Source organism: Hyla sarda, chromosome 6 (genome assembly GCF_029499605.1).
Source record: "Hyla sarda isolate aHylSar1 chromosome 6, aHylSar1.hap1, whole genome shotgun sequence".
Taxonomy (NCBI): Eukaryota; Metazoa; Chordata; class Amphibia; order Anura; family Hylidae; genus Hyla; species Hyla sarda.
In genome coordinates this window covers 269,317,060-269,341,118 of record NC_079194.1, presented here as the reverse complement: position 1 = coordinate 269,341,118, position 24,059 = coordinate 269,317,060, and the positions used below count along the sequence as shown (strand labels likewise).

The following is a 24,059-nucleotide window of genomic DNA, read 5'->3' as shown; positions in this document are numbered from 1 at the left end:
TAGGATTAAGATTTTTTTTATAAAAGTAATTTACAAATCTGTTTAACTTTCTGGAGCCAGTTAAACAAATGTTTTCCCCCGGAATACCCCTTTAACCCCTTAACGACGCAGGACGTATATTTACGTCCTGCGGCGGCTCCCGCGATATGAAGCGGGATCACGCCGCGATCCTGAATCATATCGCGGCGGTCCCGGCGCTCATCAACGGCCGGGACCCGCGGCTAATACCACACATCGCCGATCGCGGCGATGTGCGGTATTAACCCTTTAGAAGCGGCGGTCAAAGCTGACCGCCGCTTCTAAAGTGAAACTGAAAGTGACCCGGCTGCTCAGTCGGGCTGTTCGGGACCGCCGCGATGAAATTGCGGCGTCCCGAACAGCTGATCGGACACCGGGAGGGCCCTTACCTGCCTCTTCAGTGTCCGATCGACGAATGACTGCTCCGTGCCTGAGATCCAGGCAGGAGCAGTCAAGCGCCGATAATGCTGATCACAGGCGTGTTAATACACGCCAGTGATCAGCATAGGAGATCAGTGTGTGCAGTGTTATAGGTCCCTATGGGACCTATAACACTGCAAAAAAAATGTAAAAAAAAGTGTTAATAAAGGTCATTTAACCCCTTCCCTAATAAAAGTTTGAATCACCCCCCTTTTCCCATAAAAAAAATAAAAGTGTAAAAAAAATAAAATAAATAAACATATGTGGTATCGCCGCGTGCGGAAATGTCCGAACTATAAAAATATATCATTAATTAAACTGCACGGTCAATGGCGTACGCGCAAAAAAATTCCAAAGTCCTAAAAAGCGTATTTTGGTCACTTTTTATACCATTAAAAAAATTAATAAAAAGTTATCAAAAAGTCCGATCAAAACAAAAATCATATCGATAAAAACTTCAGATCACGGCGCAAAAAATGAGTCCTCATACCGCCCTGTACATGGAAAAATAAAAAAGTTATAGGGGTCAGAAGATTACATTTTTAAACGTATACATTTTCCTGCATGTAGTTATGATTTTTTCCAGAAGTGCGACAAAATCAAACCTATATAAGTAGGGTATCATTTTAACCGTATGGACCTACAGAATAATGATAAGGTGTAATTTTTACCGAAATATGCACTGCGTAGAAACGGAAGCCCCCAAAAGTTACAAAATGGCGGGTTTTCTTCGATTTTGTCGCACAATGATTTTTTTTCCCGTTTCGCCGTGCATTTTTGGGGAAAATTACTAATGTCACTGCAAAGAAGAATTGGCGATGCAAAAAATAAGCCATAATATGTATTTTTAGGTGGAAAATTGAAAGGGTTATGATTTTTAAAAGGTAAGGAGGAAAAAACGAAAGTGCAAAAACGGAAAAACCCTGAGTCCTTAAGGGGTTAAGGGTGTAGAAAGCAGGCTCCTGACTCAAGCCTGCTCTATACTCGACAACTTCCAGCTGATTTCAGTAGCTGGGGGGGGGGGGTTGCTGCATTGATCTTCATGTCCATACTTTAAAATGCCCCCATAACATTTGCGAAACCACATAGTTAATGATTTAATTGTAAAACAGAAAATACCAAACACCAAAATTTTTTATTTTTTTAAATCAAATTACAAAAGCATTGAAAAGGTCCGATCAGTGCCAAAATTTTGGATAGTGCACTCGTTTAAGGTTTTAAACATACCCCTTTTAAGGTTTTAAAATAGGTTTGTAAATTATTTTTTGTAAACTGTAAAACAGACTCAACATAGAAGAAAAAATATTTTAGTATAGTCTTATATTATGGAAGTATTTAGGGAGAAGACCATAGAAGGGAAATGGCAAATCATAAGGACAAAAACGGAAATCTTTGCCATTTTGATTCTAAAGAAGTAAAAAAAGCACCATTAAAAATGCAATGCGTGTTTTGCATTTGCGATTTTTTTCTGCCTTTTTTCTTCTCATTTTCACTAAAGAGTTAACAAAAAAGGGATGGACACAACGCAGAAATACAGGAAATGCAATGCCATTTTTTCTGTTCATTTCTTGTCCAAAAAACATAGACAAAAGAAAAAAACAAGCAGAAACCTAGCCTTACTCTAAAACACTTGAATGGTCCTCTACCTATGTGTGAGAGGAGTCACTCAGTGCTGGCAGGGCAGGGAGCAGCTGTTGGAAACCAACCTAATGACTAGTTACCCGTCTCCAGGCAGCTTTTTTAAACAATGAGGTCTCTGAAATGCAGTAGTATTAAAGGGGTTATGCAGGAAAAAACTTTTTTATATATTTCAACTGGCTCCAGAAAGTTAAACAGATTTGTAAATTACTTCTATTAAAAAATCTTAATCCTTTCAGTACTTATGAGCTGCTGAAGTTGAGTTGTTCTTTTCTGTCTAAGTGCTCTCTGATGACACGTGTCTCGGGAACCGCCCAATTTAGAAGGAAATCCCCATAGCAAACCTCTTCTACTCTGTGCATTTCCCGAGACAAGCAGAGATTGACATTGAGTAGAAGAGGTTTGCTATGGGGATTTCCTTCTAAATTGGGCAGAGAGCACTGTTGCCAGACAGAAAACAAGAACTCAACTTCAGCAGCTTATAATTATTGAAAGGATTAAGATTTTTTAATAGAAGTAATTTACAAATCTGTTTAACTTTCTGGAGCCAGTTGATATACCCCTTTAAATAGTAAATCTTCGTGTGTCTGGATCACACTCTCTGCACCTGTATCATGCAGGGAAGCATAAAACAGGTGACAGGTTCAATTTAAATAGTAAAACACTATATAAAACTGACACTAAGCTGATGCAAGCTTGCATATGTTTTTAATGAGATGTTGGCAAGCTCTGGTGGTGGCCTGGAACAAAAGGATGCATGTTGTAAATTGCACAATTTCTCTTAAATTTGTTGGGTTTGTTGGCCAGATGTTAGCTGGGTGTAAGCTGAGAAATATGAAATGTTAAGCGCACTTTTTTTTTCTTTGATGTTAAAAAGGAGGTTACAAATTAAAGTGTTGGCCCTTTAAAAAAAATTATGAGGAGGAAATTATAAATGGGGATCAGGAAAAAGCAAATATATTAAACAAATTCTTCTCCACTGTATTCACTGAGAAAAATGAAATCCCAGGTGAAATACAGCGAGATAAGTTAAACTCCCCAGTACAGGTCACCTGTCTAACCAAGGAAGAAGTACAGTGCCGCCTACAAAAAATTAAATTGGACAAATTGCCAGGTCCAGATGGCATTCACCCCCGTGTTCTAAAGGAATTAAGTGATGTAATAGACAGACCCCTATTTTTAATATTCAGGGACTATACAGTAACAGGCACACTGTTCCCCAGGACTGGCACATGGCAAATGTGGTGCCAATATTTAAAAAGGGGTGAAAAGGTGACCCTGGGAATTATAGGCCGGTTAGTTTAACTTCCATTGTATGTAAATTGTTTGAGGGTTTTCTAAGGGATGCTATTTTGGAGTATCTTGATAAAAATAAATGTATGACTGCATATCAGCATGGCTTTATGAGGGATCAGTCCTGTCAAACTAACCTGATAAGCTTTTATGAGGAGGTGAGCTCCCGACTGGACCAGGGGCAATCGCTGGATGTCGTATATCTGAATTTTTCCAAAGCATTTTATATGGTGCCACATAAAAGGTTGGTGCATAAAATGAGAATGCTTGGGCTGGGGGAAAATGTGTGCAAGTGGGTAAGTAACTGACTCAGTGATAGGAAACAGAGGGTGGTTAATAATGGTACTTATTCTGATTGGTTGAATGTTACTAGTAGGGTACAACAAGGGTCAGTCTTGGGTACTGTCCTATTTAATATATTTATTATTTACCTAGAGGGGTTGAATAGTAAAGTAGCAATCTTTGCAGATGATGCTAAACTCTGTAAAGCGGTAAACACTATAGAGGACAGTGCACTGTTACAAATGGATCTGGATAGGTTGGAAGTTTGGACTGGGAAGTGGCAGATGAGGTTCAAAACTGATGAATGTAAGGTAATGCACATAGGGAGGAAAAATCCAGGATGGGATTATGTATTAAATGGGAGCACACTTGGGATGACTGACGTGGAAAAGGACTTCGGAGTCTTAGTTAACAGTAAATTTACCTGTAGTGACCAGTGTCGGGCAGCTGCTGCCAAGGCAAATAAAATCATGGGGTGCATCAATAGGGGCATATATGCCCACGACAAGGAAATGCAAATTACTAGTCAGACCACACATAGAATCCTGTGTACAGTACTGGGCACCAGTGTACAAGAAAGATATAGTGGAGCTGGAGAGGGTTCAAAGACAGGCAACCAGAGAAATATGGGGAATGGGAGGACTACAGTACCCAGAAAGAGTATCAGAATTAGGGTTATTTAGTTTAGAAAAAAGAAGGCTTAGGGGAGAACAAATAACTATGTATAAATATATCATGGGACCTTACAGATCTCTCCCATGATCTATTTATACCCAGGACTGTATCTATAACAATTGGGCATCCTCTACGTCTTGAGGAAAGAAGGTTTCTACACCAGCACAGACGGGGGTTCTTTACTGTAAGAGCAGTGAGTCTGTGGAATTCTCTGCCAGAGGAGGTGGTCATGGTGAATGCTGCATATTTGGAGTTGGGAATGAATTTTTACCTAGAGTATGAGTTTTTTTTTTTTTTTGCATTCCTCTGGATCAACTCAGTAAGGACTCATTAGGGTTATAGGTCAAACTTGATGGACTCTGGTCTTTTTTCGACCTTATGAACTACGTTACTATGTTTTTTCAGTCTTTTATTGACGTTTTTGCGCTCAGTGGCAGTTTTTAAAAAATCACGCAGGAGAAGACTATGGCTTTTTTTTTCCCCCTGGGAATCTTGACGTATAGATCTCTAAAGGAGAAAATACTGCCAAGAAAAACGCCTGGATTATGCATTAGTGAAGACCCCATAGTATTTTTATTTTGTTGTATTTACTTATCTTTGAAAAACAAGTCTGGGGTCCTTTCCATTTCATAATTAGCCATTTGTTGGCCCTCCCCAGCCCAAATAACACCAGCCTACTTCCACCTAGGCCCTGAAGTGCCATTTTTGACACTTTGGGCCTGACGGTACTGTACTATATGGCTCTTCCTAGTACCCCTGTGGTGGCAGATACCTGGCTAAAAATGGGGAGGTTAGCACTAGCTGTTTTTGGGGCTAACATTAAGCCCAAGTTTAGTAATGGATTCCATGTATGAGACAGCTTTCACCACTAAGCCTGTATAGTAGCCCTACTGCACTAGCAGCTGTGTAATCCAAAAAGCAAAGCTAGCTGTTAAGAAAGGCTTCAGGAGGACCATAATGCTGCATCCAGTTCTGCATGCATGTCAATGTTCACATGTGAATAAAGAATGTTCATTGCTTAGCTAACCATTTAGGCGACATATGGTGTACCTGAATACACTGTCCGCCCAGTCCTAAATGCACCATGGCATACATGTAATCCCTGGAATGTTTGATGCCTATGAGTTCTTGAGAGCCGGGATATTCATAGACATTTTGGAGAGCTTAAAAAAAAAGGCACTTTCATAATTTAAAAATGTTTTTGCTCCGAAGCTTACTTTTTTAGAAGTCCTTACCTTATTCTTCATTAATATTTTAATATTGCAATTGTAATAACATAGTTGGTATGACGCTCAGGACGTAAATGTACGTACTGATGAGTAAAGTACCATGGCACCAGGACGTACAGTTACATCCATTGTCCTTAAAGGAGTACTACAGTCATGGACAACTTATCCCATATGGGGACCTGGCTCTGCGCGGCTAATGTTTGTGTCGTCGACCTCACTAAGAAGTCGACAGACACGCCCCTCCATTCAGCTCTATGGGAGAGGCAGGGAAGCACGAATGCTGCATCTCTGCCTCTCCCATAGAGATACATGGAGGGGGCGTGTCAGTCACAGCGTTATGCTGTGCCCGACACGCCTCCTGCACAGGGATCAGACACTTAAACCGGCGTATAGGGGATAAGTGTTCTATGACTGCAGAACTAAAGGACATCTGTAGCGAAAAACACTTATCCCCTTCCCCAGGATAGGGGATAAGTGTCTGATCGCGGGGGGTGGTGGTTCTGGCAGCTGGGGCGCCCCGTGATCTCCCAAACAGGGCCCAGGCATTGCCACGCTGTGCGCGGGCTAATGCGCGTATCGTCAAGCTCACTGAGCTCGATGGACACACCCCCCTTCATACAACTCTATGGGAGAGGCAGGGAGGCACAAATGCTGCATCCCCGCCTCTCCCATAGAGATACATAGAGGGTGGCGTGTCGGACGCAGAGTCATGCTGCGGCCGGCATGCCTCCTGCACGGTAGAGCCGCGGCAGAGCCAGGACCCCATGCAGGAGATCCCAGCATTTGGACCCCCTGCGATCAGACACTTATCCCCTATCCTGTGGATACGGGATAAGTGTATTGCATTGCAGATTTCCTTTAAGGAGTTAATATACTGTATATAAGTAGCATTTTAATGACATGCCTATAGTCCAGTGCGCTGTTCGGCTGATTTAGGGTCTATTCACACGTACAGTATTCTGTGCAGATTTGATGTGCAGGATTTGAAGCTGTGTTCAGTCATTTAGTTTACATTAAAATCTGCATCAGAAAATCCTGTGCATTAAATCCTGCACATCAGTTCTGCGCAGAATACTGTATGTGTGAATACACCATTAAAGAGTTAAGAGCTATTGGCTCCCCATCCTGTCAATCACTCTTGTGACCACCCACAATATTCAGACAGACACTAGAGGCCCAAGTGTCCTTCCTCTGCGCTCTGTGCTCCGTTGCATGAATGACATCATCATGCACTGGAGCACAGGCAGAAGGAGAAGACGAGAGGAAGATCACGATATGTGGGAGCTAGGTGATTGTGTTTTGGGTTTTGGTTTTGTTTTTTTAAATCTTGAATACCTTAAGGGGCTACTTTTATTACCTAAAGGGGAATACTATGAATACCCAAAGGGGAACATTATGAGTACCTAAAGAGGTCTACTATTACTACCTAAAGGGGCTACTATTACTTCCTAAAGAGGACTACTATGAACACCTAAAAGGGGCTACTATTACTACCTAAGGGAAACTGCTACTGCTACTTCTACCACCAAAAGAGGATTGCTACTACTACTACCTTAAGGGGGCTGCTGCAATTACTACTACCTTAAAGGGGCTGCAGGCACTACTACCTAAAGGGGGCTGCCAGTACATACAACTATCTAAAGGGGACGTCTACAACTACTACCTAAATGGGTCTGCTGCTACTATATACAGGGGGCTTTAAAGGGGTACTCTGGCCCTAAAACATCTTATAAGATGTCTGATCGTGGGGATCCCGCGGCTGGGGACCCCCGCTATCTGGCATGTAGCACCCACCTCTGGGAGCTGCATGCAGCGCTGCAGCCTCGGAGTCTGCCGTGTCACAACTACGGGGCCGGATGGCATGCCCCGCAATGCAAGTCTATGGGAGGAGGTGTGAGGGAACTGGAGGAATATGTAGCCTGCATTCTGTAGTACAAAAGGATTGTTCATTGACACCTGGACCAAATACACCGCAACTTTTTTGTACCAGGCCCGGGTCCATCTATTACACCTAGTTAAAAAGGCATCAGGGTTTTGAGCGACAAATTGTTGGGCGAATACATTTGTTGACTCCACCATCAGTTTTACCAAGTCCTCACTAAAATAATAACTAAAGTAGTAAAGCATATATGGTCAATCTGCTTTTCTGTGTGTTCAAAAAAAAAAAAAATACAGGAATCACTGGCTCACAGTCCTCAGGGACAATACAGACAGGTTCACCTGTAGTGGGTACAGGTAAACTTATTCTGGGTATTACGGGTGGGAAGGTCACTGAGGCGCCACTGTCTTCTAGGAGGCTCATCATCGCTGGATGATGAGGAGGAGGGGGAGGAAGACAGGAGGAAGGTGGGGTCTTCACTTCCCTCACTGGTGGTTTTGGTGTTGGAGGCAATCAAGGTGTATGCCTCCCCTGCGGAAAATACCTTGCAGGCCATTTTTAATGGGGCGGGGGGGGGGGGGGGATGTGTTTGAAACTATTGAAAATGTGTATGTGTGATGTTGTGTGGTATTTATAACTTTTTGGCCAACCCACTCCCTAACTAAAAGAAAAAAAAAACATAATAAAAGAAAAATAATATATCTGAATGAAAATATGAAGAAAAAAGAAACTCCATTTTTTAAAAAAGTCATGAAAAGTTAAGTTTTGTAAGAAAATGTAAAAATTTACCTCTCAACTTCTAGCATTTAAAGCCCTGCGCAAAAAGAGAGGATACTAATTAGTGGTGTACGTCACTTATTAGCGCTCAGTGGTGGCATGACATGAAGAAGACCAAAAAAAATCTACATAGTTGAGGGACTGGCCACACAGCACAGAACAGTAGCTGGTGGCACGGACAGAGACTTCCACAAAAAAAAGGGCAAAAATAAACAAAATAAAAAAACTCAGTGATCAGAGCACAAGGGGTCCGGTCACACAGCACAGAACCACGAAAAGGTGCCAACACAAAAAAAAGCTGATCAGTGATAACTCACTGAACAGAAGTGAGGCAGGCTGCACAAGGGGTACGGTCTGTTCACACAGCACAGGACTGCTGTTGGTAACATGGACCGCAAAGCCCGAAAAAAGGTGCTAAAACAAAAAAAAAAAGGCTTATAATGCTCCAAAAAATGCCTTCACCCCAAAAATTTGCTGATCAGTGGGCAATTTACTAACAGTGGGCAGCCGCTCTTTTTTCACGAAGAGGGTTGTCCACACAGTTTTTCATCCGGCCCAGACCATCATGACTATTTCCTCCAGCCACAACTCATCTATTGTGCCCTAGGCAGTAATAATAACTCATGTAGTGTCCCACACAATAGAGTAAGTAGATAAGTGGGTTAGGGAAGAGTATGTAGGTCCCCCCATTAGATTACAAAACTACTACCTTACAGCCCAATGGCACATGCAGAGGTAATATATAGTACAACAGTTAACCCAAAGGGTTAGAAAAAGCCTCTATATTGTATGTGTCACATAAATAAAACTTTACTTTTAATGTGACAAAAATAATAACGGTAATGAACAAAAAGTATTAAAAACACAGCTCCACTACAGTCATAAATGTCTGTAAATGTGCCTACAGGTCATGTATTGGACACCAATACTAATGAGTCATTATAATTAGTAGAGGTGCACCGAAATGGAAATTTCAGAACCGAAACGAAACCGAAATAAAAAAAAATGTCCGGCCGATACCGAAACCGAAAATGACTTCTCCCCGTCTTCTGGTAAAATGCAGCACTCCGCTCATTAGATTCCCCCACATTAGATTGCCAGCTCCCCCACATTAGGTCGGGAGTTCCCCCACATTAATAGGCAGCTCCCCCACATTAATAGGCAGCCCCCCCACAATAGTAGGCAGCTCCCCCACAATAGTAGGCAGCTCCCCCACAATAGTAGGCAGCTCCCCCACATTAGGTAAGCATTTCCCCCACAATATTAGGCAGCTTCCCCCAACAATATTAGGCAGCTCCCCCCCACATTAGGTCAGCAGTTCCCCCACAATATTAGGCAGCTCCCCAAAAAATATTAGGCAGCTCCCCCCAACAATATTAGGCAGCTCCCCCCAACAATATTAGGCAGCTCCCCCCACATTTGTAGGCAGCTCCCCCCCCCCCACAATATTAGGCAGCTCCCCCCCCAACAATATTAGGCAGCTTCCCCCACAATATTAGGCAGCTCCCCCCCCCACAATATTAGGCAGCTCCCCCCCCCACAATATTAGGCAGCTCCCCCCCACAATATTAGGCAGCTCCCCCACATTTGTAGGCAGCTCCCCCCCACAATATTAGGCAGCTCCCCCCCAACAATATTAGGCAGCTCCCCCCAACAATATTAGGCAGCTCCCCCCAACAATATTAGGCAGCTCCCCCCCCACAATATTAGGCAGCTCCCCCCACAATATTAGGCAGCTCCCCTCCAACAATATTAGGCAGCTCCCCCCACAATATTAGGCAGCTCCCCCCCATTTGTAGGCAGCTCCCCCCCATTTGTAGGCAGCTACCCCCCACAATATTAGGCAGCTTCCCCCCAACAATATTAGGCAGCTCCCCCCCACAATATTAGGCAGCTCCCCCCCCATTTGTAGGCAGCTGCCCCCCAACAATATTAGGCAGCTCCCCCCCACGATATTAGGCAGCTCCCCCCCCACATTTGTAGGCAGCTGCCCCCCAACAATATTAGGCAGCTCCCCCACAATAGTAGGCAGCTTCCCCCCACCCCACAGACATACAACTTCCAGCCATATACAGTGTATGGCTGGAGACTGTATGTCTGTACTGCTGCCCCCACAGTGTTCCGGTCACCGCTTCTCCGGCCTGGGGTCACATCTACTGCTATGGCCTATGGACCATAGCAGTAGGTGCCGGGACCGGGGGAGCGGTGACCGGAACACTGAAGAAGATGACGCGGTCACTTACCAGGCCCTGGCCAGCGTGCGTTCTCTTGCGACGATCCTGCGGTCCTCCTGCGTCTCTATGGTTGTACGCACGGGACGTCAGTGACGTCCCGTGCTTTTGACCATAGAGGCGGAGAAGCGAAGGAGGATCGCAGGAGGACGCCGGGGAATGGTGAGTGACCGCCGGACATCCTTATGTCCCGAAAAGATTTTTCGGGACACAGGGATGTCCGGGATAGGATTAGGAATACTTCTTTTTATGTGCCCAGGCCGGCTCCCGTGTGTGGCTGCAGGCGGGGGCCGACCAGAGCATATAAAACCTAATACTGTATACTAAAAACCAGGGGGTCTCCAGCTGTTGTGAAACTACAACTCCCAGCATGCCCGGACAGACTTTGCCGGTCCGGGCATGCTGGGAGTTGTAGTTTCACAACAGCTGGAGGCCCCCTGGTTTTTAGTATACAGTATTAGTTTTTATATGCTCTGGCCGGCCCCCGCCTGCAGCCACACACGGGAGCCGGCCCGGGCACATAAAAAGAAGTATTCCTATCCCGGAGAGCGCGACACCCCCCCCCCCCCCCCTCAGATGTTGCGGCCGGCCCCCCCTGCACCGCCCACGAGTGCCTCTGCCACTGGCAGTGTTTGCAACTTGTGCTGTGGGCGGGCAGGGGAGGTGGGTCATTATCGGCACATTTTTAGTTGTTTCGGCATTTCCCCGAAACAGCTATTTTCGGCCGATATGTATCGGCCGCCGATATATCGGTGCATCCCTAATAATTAGACTTAAGTCTCGGGTCTCAGATATATATGGTCCTGATATGAATACTGGGGATACGAAGTCATAATACCCAGAGTAAAGACAGCAATAGTCTCTATTCTATTAAGCCACTTATGTATGTGGCGCTTGGATGATATTTGAACCCATAGATATATTCAGGTCCACCAACACTTAGCACCTAACGCCTGTTGTGCACCACAGGCGTGGGCTATCAATCCTGTATCCTATTAATTTGCTATCATTCTGCATAGACTGCAGTGGAGTTGCTAATTAAAATACAAATCTGTCGCACCCCGACATGTTTCGCCACAATGTGGCTTTATCAAGGAGACAAACTGACAGCAATGAGTGTCAGGGTAAAATGAGCCTTTTTATATGGTGCCACTGTGTTTGTGAAATTCTTTCAGCCAATCGTAGCAATTCAAAGCTACGGGCCAATCAACAACTCAAATGTCCAAAAGACAATACCAATAGCCATCTATAATAAATCCACCAATCCTGGTCAAAGATATATATTCCGTCACATACCAGCATGCCATTATCCGGCCATCACTGATGTCCTCCAGACCAATCACCGGGCCGGACGAGTGATTGACAGTCTGTGCTAGTTGTTTACTTCCGTTTGCACGCGTCCGGCCAATCACGTGATAACAGATGCCCACATGACTCACCGCCGTAATCAGTGATCACATGCTTAGCCGCGTTCATGTTAACGTGCCCGCGGCTGGGAGCAGGTAGGTTGCACAAGCGCATAAATGAAACTCTGCGCCTCTGTCAAAATTAATCCTTCCGGCTCCGATCCATATGTAGAGCCGGTGATTTGATGGTCCCATGCAAAGGACATTATGGTGAATAGCCCGGATATAATCCATAGGGAATGCTAGGATAGGAAAAATTTTATTTTTATTATTTTTATTCATCAGAAGATTCTGAACAAAACAGAAGTGACCTTGCCTTTACAATGAAGGGATATTATAATATTAGAACTGTATATTATTACAATACATGTTATAGGATGAGTTCAATAGAGGATAACCTCCATAATAGATGCCAATTATGAAATAGGGAAGCTCTGCTTCCACAATGGAGAGACTCCAACTGCTCTCAAATTTAGTATAATTACAATGTACCAGTCCTCACTCTGTGTAAATTATATGTGCTATAAATATTAAACCATTTAAGCTAATCATAGCAGCTGTAAATTCCACTTCTAACCAGTAGACATGCGCCCAATCACTTGGTGGTCACAATATAAATTCATATCTTCAATAACTAATTAATATTGTTTCATACTGTTTATATTAGACTAAATTTGTCTCTATTTTAATTCAGATGTATATTTCTAGATGGATTTCTATTTTAACCTCTATTTTCAGATGTATATTTTTAGATGGATCTCTAGCTTGATCCCTATTTTAATACCGGTATGTATTTCTAAATGGATCTTGGAAGAGGTGGATATTGTCAAGCGTGCATACCACACATGGGATTCTATCGGTGAGTATCGTCTAGACCATTCATGTATATTGGTTTGTTCCATATGATCAATACCTATATATACTCTGTTTATAAATGGCCCATACCGTAACAATCTAATCCTTTACATAAAATATTTTACTTCATAACTTAAATCTAATTTCTTATGTACAACTTAATGGCTGGTAGTTGTCAAGTTCGACTCGAGATCTAGTTTATATTTGTGACTCGGCGTCAAATAGACCGTTCATGTATCATATGCCCACTATCAACCGAGGGTACCTCATTAAATGAAGGCTTTGTAATTAAAGCCTTCATTGAGGCCGTGGGGGTTCGGGGTCTTCAGTCGGAAGATCAATTTTGATTCTTCTTTAAGGAGAATGTTCTCCAAATTGCCTCCTCTCGGACCCAGTCTAATGTGTCTCAATCCCCAGAATCGTATACAACTGGGGTCATTCCCATGTATGCCTCTGACATGCCGGGCTATGGGAGTATCGGCCCCTGTCCTGATCCCACTTAGATGTTTAGAGATCCGACGTCGGAACTCCTGACGGGTTTTACCCACATATAATTTTGGGCATGAGCATGCACAGATGTATATTATGCCTGTGCTTTTACAATTTACAAAATCAAATAATTTATAGGTTTTGCCGTCTGTCGGGTTTATAAACTCTCTCTGTCGGGTGACATATATACAAAAAGAGCATTGTCCACAAGGACACATGTACCTATGTTTGGATTTTTCAGCCACATATCTTTCTTCTGCTTGCTAAAGTTGCTTTGGACTACTAGATCTTTTAGATTTAATCCCCTCTGGTAGGTGATACTCGGAAAGGTATTGAGTACAGAATGTAGGTCTTCGTCTGCTCTTAGTATCGGCCAATACCTCCTCATAATGTTAATCACCTGGTCTGACCTGTTGTCAAATGTACCAATGCAGCGAATAACCTTCTGCACTAGGTTCCTCTTAGTATGGCCGTCATCTCTCAAGAGGTCCGTCCTAGGTGTACCTTTTGCGCTATAAAGGGCCTTTTTAAGGTGTTTTTTGGATAGCCTCTGGCCTCAAATCTATCCATCAATTTTTTTGATTCAAGTCTAAAGGTATGATCCTGGGAGTGGTTCCGCCTGACCCTTAGGAATTGTCCCACCGGTATTCTGCGCTTGAGAGGTATGGGATGCCAACTACCCCATTCAAGGAGGCTATTTACTGCTGTATCTTTACGAAACATTGATGTTTGGATGTTTCCGCTGCTATCAATCTCAATTGTGAGGTCCAAAAGATGAATAGAATTGAAACCAAATTCAGATTTGAACGTCATCCCTATTTGATTGTGAGTAAGAACTGAAACAAAATCATAAAAAAAGATCCCTACCACCATACCACAAAATTACCGTATTTATCGGCGTATAACACGCAGGCTTCTCTGCCCCAGCCTGCCGGCTTCTCTGCCCCAGCCTGTCCTGGGGTCTAGAGCCCTGCTGCCGCGGCTTCTCTCCGCCTGCTATCAGCGCCGCTGCCCCTTCTCTCCCCCTGGCTATCGGTGCCATTGCCGGCGCCGATAGCCAGGGGGAGAGAAGCGGCAACGGCAATGGGGCAGCCGCTGCCCCGTTGCCTCCCCCATCCCCGGTTGTATAATTACCTGTTGCCGGGGTCGGGTCCGCGCTGCTTCTGGCCTCCGGTGTGGCGTCCCCTGCGTCGTTGCTATGTGCTGCGAGACGCAATGACGAGTGACGTCACTCGTCATTGCACCGCGCCGTGCAGCGCATAGCAACGACGCAGGGGACGCCACACCGGAGGCCAGAAGCAGTGCAGACCCGACCCCGGCAACAGGTAATTATACAACCGGGGATGGGGTAGGCAACGGGGCAGCAGTGCCAGCAAGGGGTGCCGCTGCCCCTTCTCTCCCCCTGGCTATCGGTGCTGCTGCCCCATTGCCGGTGCCGCTTTTCTCACCTTAGCTATCGGCGCCGGCAATGGGGCAGCCGATAGCAGGGCGAGAGAAGCGGCGGCAGCAGGGCTCTAGACTCCAGGAAAGGCAGGGGAGAGAAGCCGGCAGCGATGGTCCCCCTGCATTTCCTGGGGCTTCTGCAAGGTCAGAAACAGTGTATCGGGGTATACACATGCACACACACGCATCCTCATTTTACCAAGGATATTTGGGTAAAAAAACTTTTTTTAACCCAAATATCCTTGGTAAAATGAGGGTGCGTGTTATAGGCCGGTGCATGGTATACCCCGATAAATACGGTAAAATATCGTTAATGAAACGACCCCAAAAATAAATGTGCTCTGTGAAATTGTGATTATTTTCTGTGAATGAAAGTGTCTTCCCACCACCTGAAAAATAAATTAGCGTAAGTCGGTGCACACTCTGTGCCCATTGCAGATCCTTTAATCTGGTGATAGTATTTTCCATTAAACGTGAAAAAGTTGTCAGTAAGAACAAGTTTAAGAAGTGATAACACAAATTCATTATGTGCATAGTACTGTGTGCCCTTCGTGCTCAGAAAGTAGGTGACTGCCTGTGTGCCTAGGTCTCGTCTGATGCTACTGTAAAGGGCTTCCACGCCCAGACTAGCCAGACATGTACCACCCTGCACAGGAACCTCATCAAGTTTGCATACAGTATCTTTAGTGTCTCTTAAAAACGAGGGTAAACTGTGAACGAATGGAGACAAGATCTGGTCTACGTAGCAGCTGCATTCCTGCGTCAGGTTATCGTTTCCAGAAACAATTGGTCTCCCCTGAATCGGGGAGACCTTCTTGTGCACTTTAGGTAGTGCGTAAAATGTTGCCAAGACGTGGGCTGGATTAAATAGAACCATGAATTCATTCTCAGTAATAAGTTGGTCATTTTTTGCTCTCATAAGCAGGTCTCTCAATTCTGTCAGGTAAGTATTTGTGGGGTTTGAGGCTAATACCTCATATGTGGACCCATCATCCAGGAGTCTCATGACCATGGCAACGTAGTTGTCCTTATCTTATCTAGAAAGTTACCAGAGCGGTCGAATTGCCCAATGGAGGTGCAATCGTATAGCTGGGTGTGATAGATTTTTTTTTCAGGTTTTCATCTATCACACCCAGCTATACGATTGCCCCTCCATTGGGAAATTCGACCGCTCCAGTAACTTTTTTAGGGATTCGGAAATAGAGGAGGACCTGAGAGATACTCCTGTGGAAGACAGACTACAGGTTGTTAATCTGTCTCAGAAAGTATTGACACAGGAGGAGATTAAAATACTCTTGAAAGGTCTGCCCTTTACACCAACCCCTAATTTTGATCTATTCACCTGGGTGAAAGATGTCAATTTATTTGGCCATAAGTTAGAATTACACAAATACCATACCATTCAAGCACGGACAGAAATGGGTATACGTCGGAGAGATGAAAAGCTAGTAGATACACTTACCTCTCTTTTAGAGGAGAATGATAGTGGCCCTCCTGCGCCAAATGCTCCATTTTCTAACTTGAAAAAGAAAAGTAAGAACACTCCACCACTAAGTCTGCATAACAATATAGATATCTTTTTACAGTTAGTCACACAAGATCTGAGTAAGATTAAGTCTTATAAGAACAGTAGACCAACCAACTTGAGTTGGTTGGCCTTACAATCTCTTCAAAAAGATGATAAAATCGAGATTAAACAGGGTGGCAACGTTGTCTTCCTGGATAAGGACAACTACGTTGCCATGGTCATGGGACTCCTGGATGATAGGTCCACGTATGAGGTATTAGCCTCAAACCCCACAAATACTTACCTGACAGAATTGAGAGACTTGCTTATGAGAGCAAAAAATGACCAACTTATTACTGAGGATGAATTCATGGTTCTATTTAATCCAGCCCCCCGTCTTGGCAACATTTTGCACACTACCTAAAGTGCACAAGAAGGTCTCCCCGATTCCGGGGAGACCAATCGTTTCTGGAAACGATAACCTGACGCAGGAATGCAGTCGCTACATAGACCAGATCTTGTCTCCATTAGTTCACAGTTTACCCTCGGTTTTACAAGACACTAAAGATACGGTATGCAAACTTAATGAGGTTGCTGTGCAGGGTGGTACATGTCTGGCTAGTCTGGACGTGGAAGCCCTGTACAGTAGCATCAGACACCACCTAGGCACAAAAATAATCACAATTTCACAGAGAACATTCTTTTTTGGGGTCGTTTCATTGATGACATTTTAATTTTGTGGGATGGTGGTAGGGATCTGTTTTATGATTTTGTTTCAGTTCTTAATCACAATCAAATAGGGATGACGTTCACATCTGAATTTTTTTGGACCTCACAATTGAGATTGATAGCAGCGGAAACATCCAAACATCAATGTTTCGTAAAGATACAGCAGTAAATAGCCTCCTTGAATGGGGTAGCTGGCATCCCATACCTCTCAAGCGCGGAATACCGATGGGACAATTCCTAAGGGTCAGGCGGAACTACTCCCAGGATCATACGTTTAGACTTGAATCTAAAAAATTGATGGATAGATTCGAGGCCAGAGGCTATCCAAAAAAAAAACACCTTAAAAAGGCCCTTTATAGGGCAAAAGGTACACCTAGGACAGACCTCTTGAGAGATGATGGCCATACTAAGAAGAACCTAGTGCAGAAGGTTATTCACTGCATTGGTACATTTGACAACAGGTCAGACCAGGTGATTAACATTATGAGGAGGTATTGGCCGATACTAAGAGCAGACGAAGACCTACATTCTGTACTCAGTACCTTTCTGAGTATCACTTACCGGAGGGGATTAAATCTAAAAGATCTAGTATTCCAAAGCCACTTTAGCAAACAGAAGAAAGATATGTGGCTGAAAAATCCAAACATAGGTACATGTGTCCTTGTGGACAATGCTCTTTGTGTATATATGTCACCCGGCGGAGAGAGTTTATAAACCTGACAGACGGCAAAACCTATAAATTATTTGATTTTGTAAATTGTAAAAGCACAGGCATAATATACATCTGTGCATGCTCATGCCCAAAATTATATGTGGGTAAAACACTTCAGGAGTTCCGATGTCGGATCTCTAAACATCTAAGCGGGATCAGGACAGGGGCTGATACTCCCATAGCCCAGCAGGTCAGAGACATACATGGAAATGACCCCAGTTGTATACGATTCTGGGGATTGAGACACATTAAACTGGGTCCGAGAGGAGGCAATTTGGAGAACATTCTCCTTAAAGACCCTGAACCCCCACGGCCTCAATGAAGGCTTTAATTACACAGCCTTCATTTAATGAGGTACCCTCGGTTGATAGTGGGCATATGATACATGAACGGTCTATTTGATGCTGAGTCACAAATATAAACTAGATCTCTTGAGTCGAACTTGACAACTACCAGCCATTAAGTTGTACATAAGAAATTAGATTTAAGTTATGAAGTAAAATATTTTATGTAAAGGATTAGATTGTTAGGGTATGGGCCATTTATAAACAGAGTATATACAGGTATTGATCATATGGGACAAACCAATATACATGAATGGTCTAGACGATCCCATGTGTGGTATGCACGCTTGACAATATCCTCCTCTTCCAAGATCCATCTAGAAATACATACCGGTATTAAAATAGGGATCAAGATAGAGATCCATCAAAAAATATATATCTGAAAATAGAGGTTAAAATAGAAATCCAACTAGAAATGTACATCTAAATTAAAATAGAGACAAATTTAGTCTAATATAAACAGTATGAAACAATATTAATTAGTTATTGAAGATATGAATTTATATTGTGACCTCCAAGTGATTGGGCGCATGTCTACTGGTTAGAAGTGGAATTTACAGCTGCTATGATTAGCTTAAATGGTTTAATATTTATAACACATATAATTTACACAGAGTGAGGACTGGTACATTGTAATTATACTAAATTTGAGAGCAGTTGGAGTCTCTCCATTGTGGAAGCAGAGCTTCCCTATTTCATAATTGGCATCTATTATGGAGGTTATCCTCTATTGAACTCATCCTATAACGTATATTGTAATAATATACAGTTCTAATATTGTGTATCCCTCCATTGTAAAGGCAAGGTTGCCTCTGTTTTGCTCAGAATCTTCTGATGAATAAAAATAAAAAAATAAATAGAATTTTTCTTATCCTAGCATTCCCTATGGATTATATCCGGGCTATTCACCATAATGTCCTTTGCATGGGACCATCAAATCACCGGCTCTACATATGGATCGGAGCCGGAAGAATTAATTTTGACAGAGGTGCAGGATTTGATTAATGCGCTTACGTGTTAACGTGCTCCCAGCCGCGGGCACGTTAACATGAACGCGGCTAAGCATGTGATCACTGATTACGGCGGTGAGTCATGTGAGCATCTGTTATCACATGACCAGCCAGACGCGTGCGAACGGAAGTAATCAACTAGCACAGACTGTCAATCACTCGTCCGGCCCGGTGATTGGTCTGGAGGACATCAGTTATGGCCGGATAACGGCATGCTGGCGTGTGACGGAATATATATCTTTCACCAGGATTGGTAGATTTATGTTCCTGGCAGTATTATAGATGGCTATTGGTGTTGTCTTTTGGACATTTGAGTTGTTGATTGGCCCGTAGCTTTGAATTGCTACGATTGGCTGAAAGAATTTCACAAACACAGTGGCACCATATAAAAAGGCTCATTTTACCCTGACGCTCATTGCTGTCAGTTTGTCTCCTTGATAAAGCCACATGGTGGCGAAACATGTCGGGGTGTGACAGATTTATATTTTAATTAGCAACTCCACTGCAGTCTATGCTGAATGATAGCAAATTAATAGGATACAGGATTGATAGCCCACGCCTGTGGTGCACAACAGGCGTTAGGTGCTAAGTGTTGGTGGACCTGAAAATATCTATGGGTTCAAATATCATCCAAGCGCCACGTACATAAATGGCTTAATAGAATAGAGACTATTGCCATCTTTACTCTGGGGATTATAACTTAGTATCCCCAGTATTCATAATATCAGGACCATATATATCTGAGACCCGAGACTTAATTAAGTCTAATTATAATGACCCATTAGTATTGGTGTCTAATACATGACCTGTAGGCACATTTACAGACATTTATGACTGTAGTGGAGCTGTGTTTTTAATACTTTTTGTTCATTACCGTTATTATTTTTGTCACATTACGTTTTATATTTGTGTGACACATACAATATAGAGGCTTTTTCTAACCCTCTGGGTTAAAGGGGTACTCCGCCCCTAGACATCTTATCCCCTATCCAAAGGATAGGGGATAAGATATCAGATCCCCGCAGTCCCGCTGCTGGGGACCCCCGGATCCCCGCTGCGGCACCGCTCTATCATTACAGCACAGAGCGAGTTTGCTCTGTGCGTAATGACAGGCGATACAGGGGACGGAGCAGTGTGACGTCATGGCTCCGCCCCTTGTGACATTACGGCCCGTCCCCTTAATGCAAGTCTATGGCAGGGGGCATGACCACCGCCACGCCCCCTCCCATAGACTTGTATTGAAAGGGGCGGGCTGTGACGTCACGAGGGGCGGAGCCGTGATGTAACGATGCTCCGGCCCCTGTATTGCCCGTCATTACGTGCAGAGTGAACTCACTCTGTGCTGTAATGATCCTGGGGGTCCTCAGCAGCGGGACCGCGGTGATCTGACATCTTATCCCTATCCTTTGGATTGGGGATAAGATGTCTAGGGCGGAGTACCCCTTTAACTGTTGTACTACCCCCATTAGATAACAGCCCCCTTTAGGAGGTTTTAGTAGTAGCCCACTTTAGGTAGCTGTAGAAGCAGAAACCCCTCTCTTCATGTCTTCTGCTCCGGTCTATGCTTCGGCGCCTGATGATGGCGTCATTCATGTGCCAGAGGGCAGAGGAAGAGACTTACAGCCTCTTGTGGCTGCCTGCATATTGCGAGAGGCCACAAGAGTGATTGACAGGGTGACAAGCCAATGGCTTTTCGCTCTATCAATACCTGAGCACAACATTTAGTCTGGCCCTGGTTTGAATATGGCGATGCAAATATTAATAACTTTTTTTTTTATAACTTGTTAAACATATAGTAAGTATATCTCTATATATTTAGTATTGCTGCAATCATGTTATTTTTATGGTAAACATTGTGTGCACAATTGCTTTTGTTTTCTATTTTACCCCACATATAATTTTTTCTGGGTGCATTAAACATTGTATGGTAAAATGAAAGGTGCCTTTAAAAGTGCAACTTATTCAGCAAAAATATAAGTCCTTATACAGCTCTGTAAATAGAAAATAAAAATGTTATGGATCTTAGAAATCATAGAGGAAAAAAATGCAAATTGCTGCAGTGACACCTTTGGCTATCTGGGCATGCAGGAAGTTGTAGTTTTGCAACAACTGTAGCCACCCTGATTGGAAAACACTAGAATAATATAATGTGTGAGGGCAGCTGTAGTGTGCAGTGTCAGTGTGTACTGCTGCCATTGTCTTGTTTCATTTTGTGTGGAGAAGTTTGTGAATATAGAGGAGTGTGTTCTTAAGAGCATCGAATTATGGAGGACGCAAGAAAATTGAATTCCCCTGCATGTTGATCACAGTTGTAGGAGCTGGTAAATAAATTCACAAGAAACCCTTATCAGAAGCTCCAGGACCCATCTCACCTCTAGCCCCCTGTATGTCTACTCAGCGGCAGAGACAGGCGGAGGGAGCCTTATAAGAATTGTGTACAGCTAAGAAAATATTACACTGACTCCACACTTATGACCCCTCAACTCAAGATTGCTTCTTCCTCCATGCTGCCTGCTGTCACAAGATGCTCGTGAGTCCAACACCTGACCCGACTCCTGCTTCAGGCCCTGAGTGGATGGGGGTAGGCGGTTCATTTGACCTCTATGTTAACATCCCGGCTCAATGCAATGAACAGCTGCTGAGAGAGATTTTGTCGTGCAGAATGGGGATGTTTCTATAGCAGACAGTGCCATATGGACCTATGGGCGCGCAGCTGTGATAATGAGCTGAAGGCTGGTGATACAAAACTGTGCTCCTGTAGCTGAATTTGACCCGGGCAGTGATTGGCTGAGGCGCACGCACACCCTTCACATATCCTTGGCTACAGTTTTCCTCTTTACAATGCTAATAACTGTGTCCTGCTGTAAAGAAGAAATCTCTGTCCCTGTGGGCAAGGCTGTGTGGAGAGTGTGCATGTGCCTCAGCCAATCACTGCCTGGGTCACATTCTGCTACAGGGGCACTGTTTTCCTTATTACACCGGTGCCTACCTCGTCCTATTGGTGGTGCCGGTGTAATGAAAAAATTCTGTCTGAGGTTACTAATGCAAGTGGTCTCTATGCTTATGGGCAACTAGACACTGCAGAAATTATGAGAACCTATCAGTCACCTTACCTATGCTAATGCCCAATCACAAGGGTCACAAACATAAATAGAGTTGCCCAATCTGGACAGAACAGTTCAAAAGCTAAGTTGTTCACTTACTGTTATTGTATAGAGTTAAATTTAATAATAATATATTTTATCTTGTAGGATTTAACTCTGAGATGGTAACACTGATATTATCAGTTGGAAGAAGTAGATCCATAAACCATTTGTCTCTCGGCAAAAACTTCAGTTCAAAGTTCAAGTGAGTATTATACAGTCATACATTAGGTTGTAATCAATGGCACATTTACTTCCATTGCTTGTGCTTTGTTTGATTACTCGATCTACCCCTGTGCACACAGTGCAATTACCTGAACAAGGCTGCCATTCTACAGTACAATCCAAAATCATGGGCTTACAGTCTCATTCCCAGTCATATGTTTTTTGTGTTTTTTTTTGCTTAAATCGTACCTGTCAGATTCCACAAAAAAATATGTTACTCAGTACCTAATCCTGACCATGTACATCTAATTTAAAAGCCTCTACCACCTATTTTTATTATAAAAATACCTTTTTTGATTAGCTCATAGTGTTAGAAATACTCTCAGGGGAAGGGGGCGGGTCCCTCCCTTGTGGTGGTAGGAGGTTATTGGTGTGTCTGCTTATTCAGCCTCCTCCATAAGTTATCTATTGTCCATGACTCATGGACAACATGACGCCGCTGCAGTACTGGTTAGTATCTCAGTAGGTATGGGGATCTCTAGTCGTGGGATTTTCAAAAGCAGTTTTCTTTATTAAATATTCATGTTTTTAAAAAGGTCATATTACAAAAAGTTCTTTAATTTTCATCAGTAACAACATATAAAAAGTTTTTGGATCTAACAGTACCTATTTAACCCCTTAAGGACCAATACAAATAAACCTGTACGCCCCTGAAAGACCAGGCCTTCATGTACATAGTAAAAGTAAGCCGATATCATTTGTAGTTTTTTTTTATAATGCAAAAAATCATGACATTTTTACAAAAAATTAAGATTTTTTGCTATTTTAACACTAATAGGGTGCATATATTTATACATACTGACCAAATAGTTTATGAAACTTATACTTTCAGATGTCTACTTTATTTTGACGTCATTTTTTTTGTTTTAAATTAACATTTTAAATTCGTTAGAAGCCTAACAATTTAACTTGAAATTTTGAAAATATTGAAAATTTGAAAAGTACATTTTTTTTGTGTGCTATGCAAGGTTTGCAGAAATTAAAAGGTAGTAGAACATAGGAACACCCCCCCCCCCAAATGACCCCATTTTAAAAACTAGACCCCTTAAGGTATTCGCTAGGGGGTACAGTGAGTATTTTAACACCATAGTTTTTTGGCAGGAATTATTACAAAGTCAGTGTTAAAAATTCGAAATTTGCAATTTTTCACAAATGCATCATTTGGGGGGCATATTTTTTGTACATCACTTCTGATATTGAAAGAAATGCACCCTATATTTTATTTAGCTGCTTGTCCCATGTTCGGAAATACCCCCGCTTTGGCCATATATGGTTCCTTGGCAGCGTGGTAGGACTCAGAAGGAGAGGAGCGCCATTTGGCTTTCAGGGCAGAACAGTACCCCCACCCCCACAAGTGACCCCATTTATATACCGCACTCCTACAAGTTATTGGCTGCACCAGGGACCACTCTGATTAGTCCTTGGTCGGCTGGCAGTATAACGCGTCTGTTTGTGACAGTTAAGGCTCCTGATGGATATATCCGCCATGTTGTGGGAATAAGCACCCGCTCATGGCGAATATATCCATCACTGCTGCGGCTGGGTAGCTCAGTGTGTCCGCTCATGACTGCTGGCGGGAAATCCGCCGCTATGAGTGGACACACAAAGCTACCCAGCCGCAGCAGGGAGCTTATTACCGTGACTGCTGCATAATGTGTAGGATCACATGGTGTACATCCGCAGCATATTACATGCCGGGGATGTCCGCCAATGCGATCCTACACATTATGCATTTTTTTAAATTAGATTCATTT

At 43.3% G+C, this 24,059-nt stretch overlaps 1 protein-coding gene and 1 long non-coding RNA gene across 7 annotated transcripts in view; one reads left to right on the top strand and one right to left on the bottom strand.

Annotated features, from left to right (window-relative positions):
• Positions 1–24,059, top strand: part of LOC130277031 (capping protein, Arp2/3 and myosin-I linker protein 3-like) — a 530,598-nt gene that overhangs the window by 354,986 nt on the left and 151,553 nt on the right. For all 6 annotated transcript variants that reach the window (XM_056527256.1, XM_056527257.1, XM_056527255.1 and 3 more), the window contains one exon: positions 22,189–22,285. In XM_056527256.1, the coding sequence (XP_056383231.1) occupies positions 22,189–22,285 (97 nt within the window). The remainder of the gene's footprint in view (positions 1–22,188; positions 22,286–24,059) is intronic.
• LOC130277040 (uncharacterized) overlaps positions 1–24,059 on the bottom strand; it is a 176,597-nt gene that overhangs the window by 67,025 nt on the left and 85,513 nt on the right. The gene's annotated exons all lie outside the window — the stretch shown is intronic.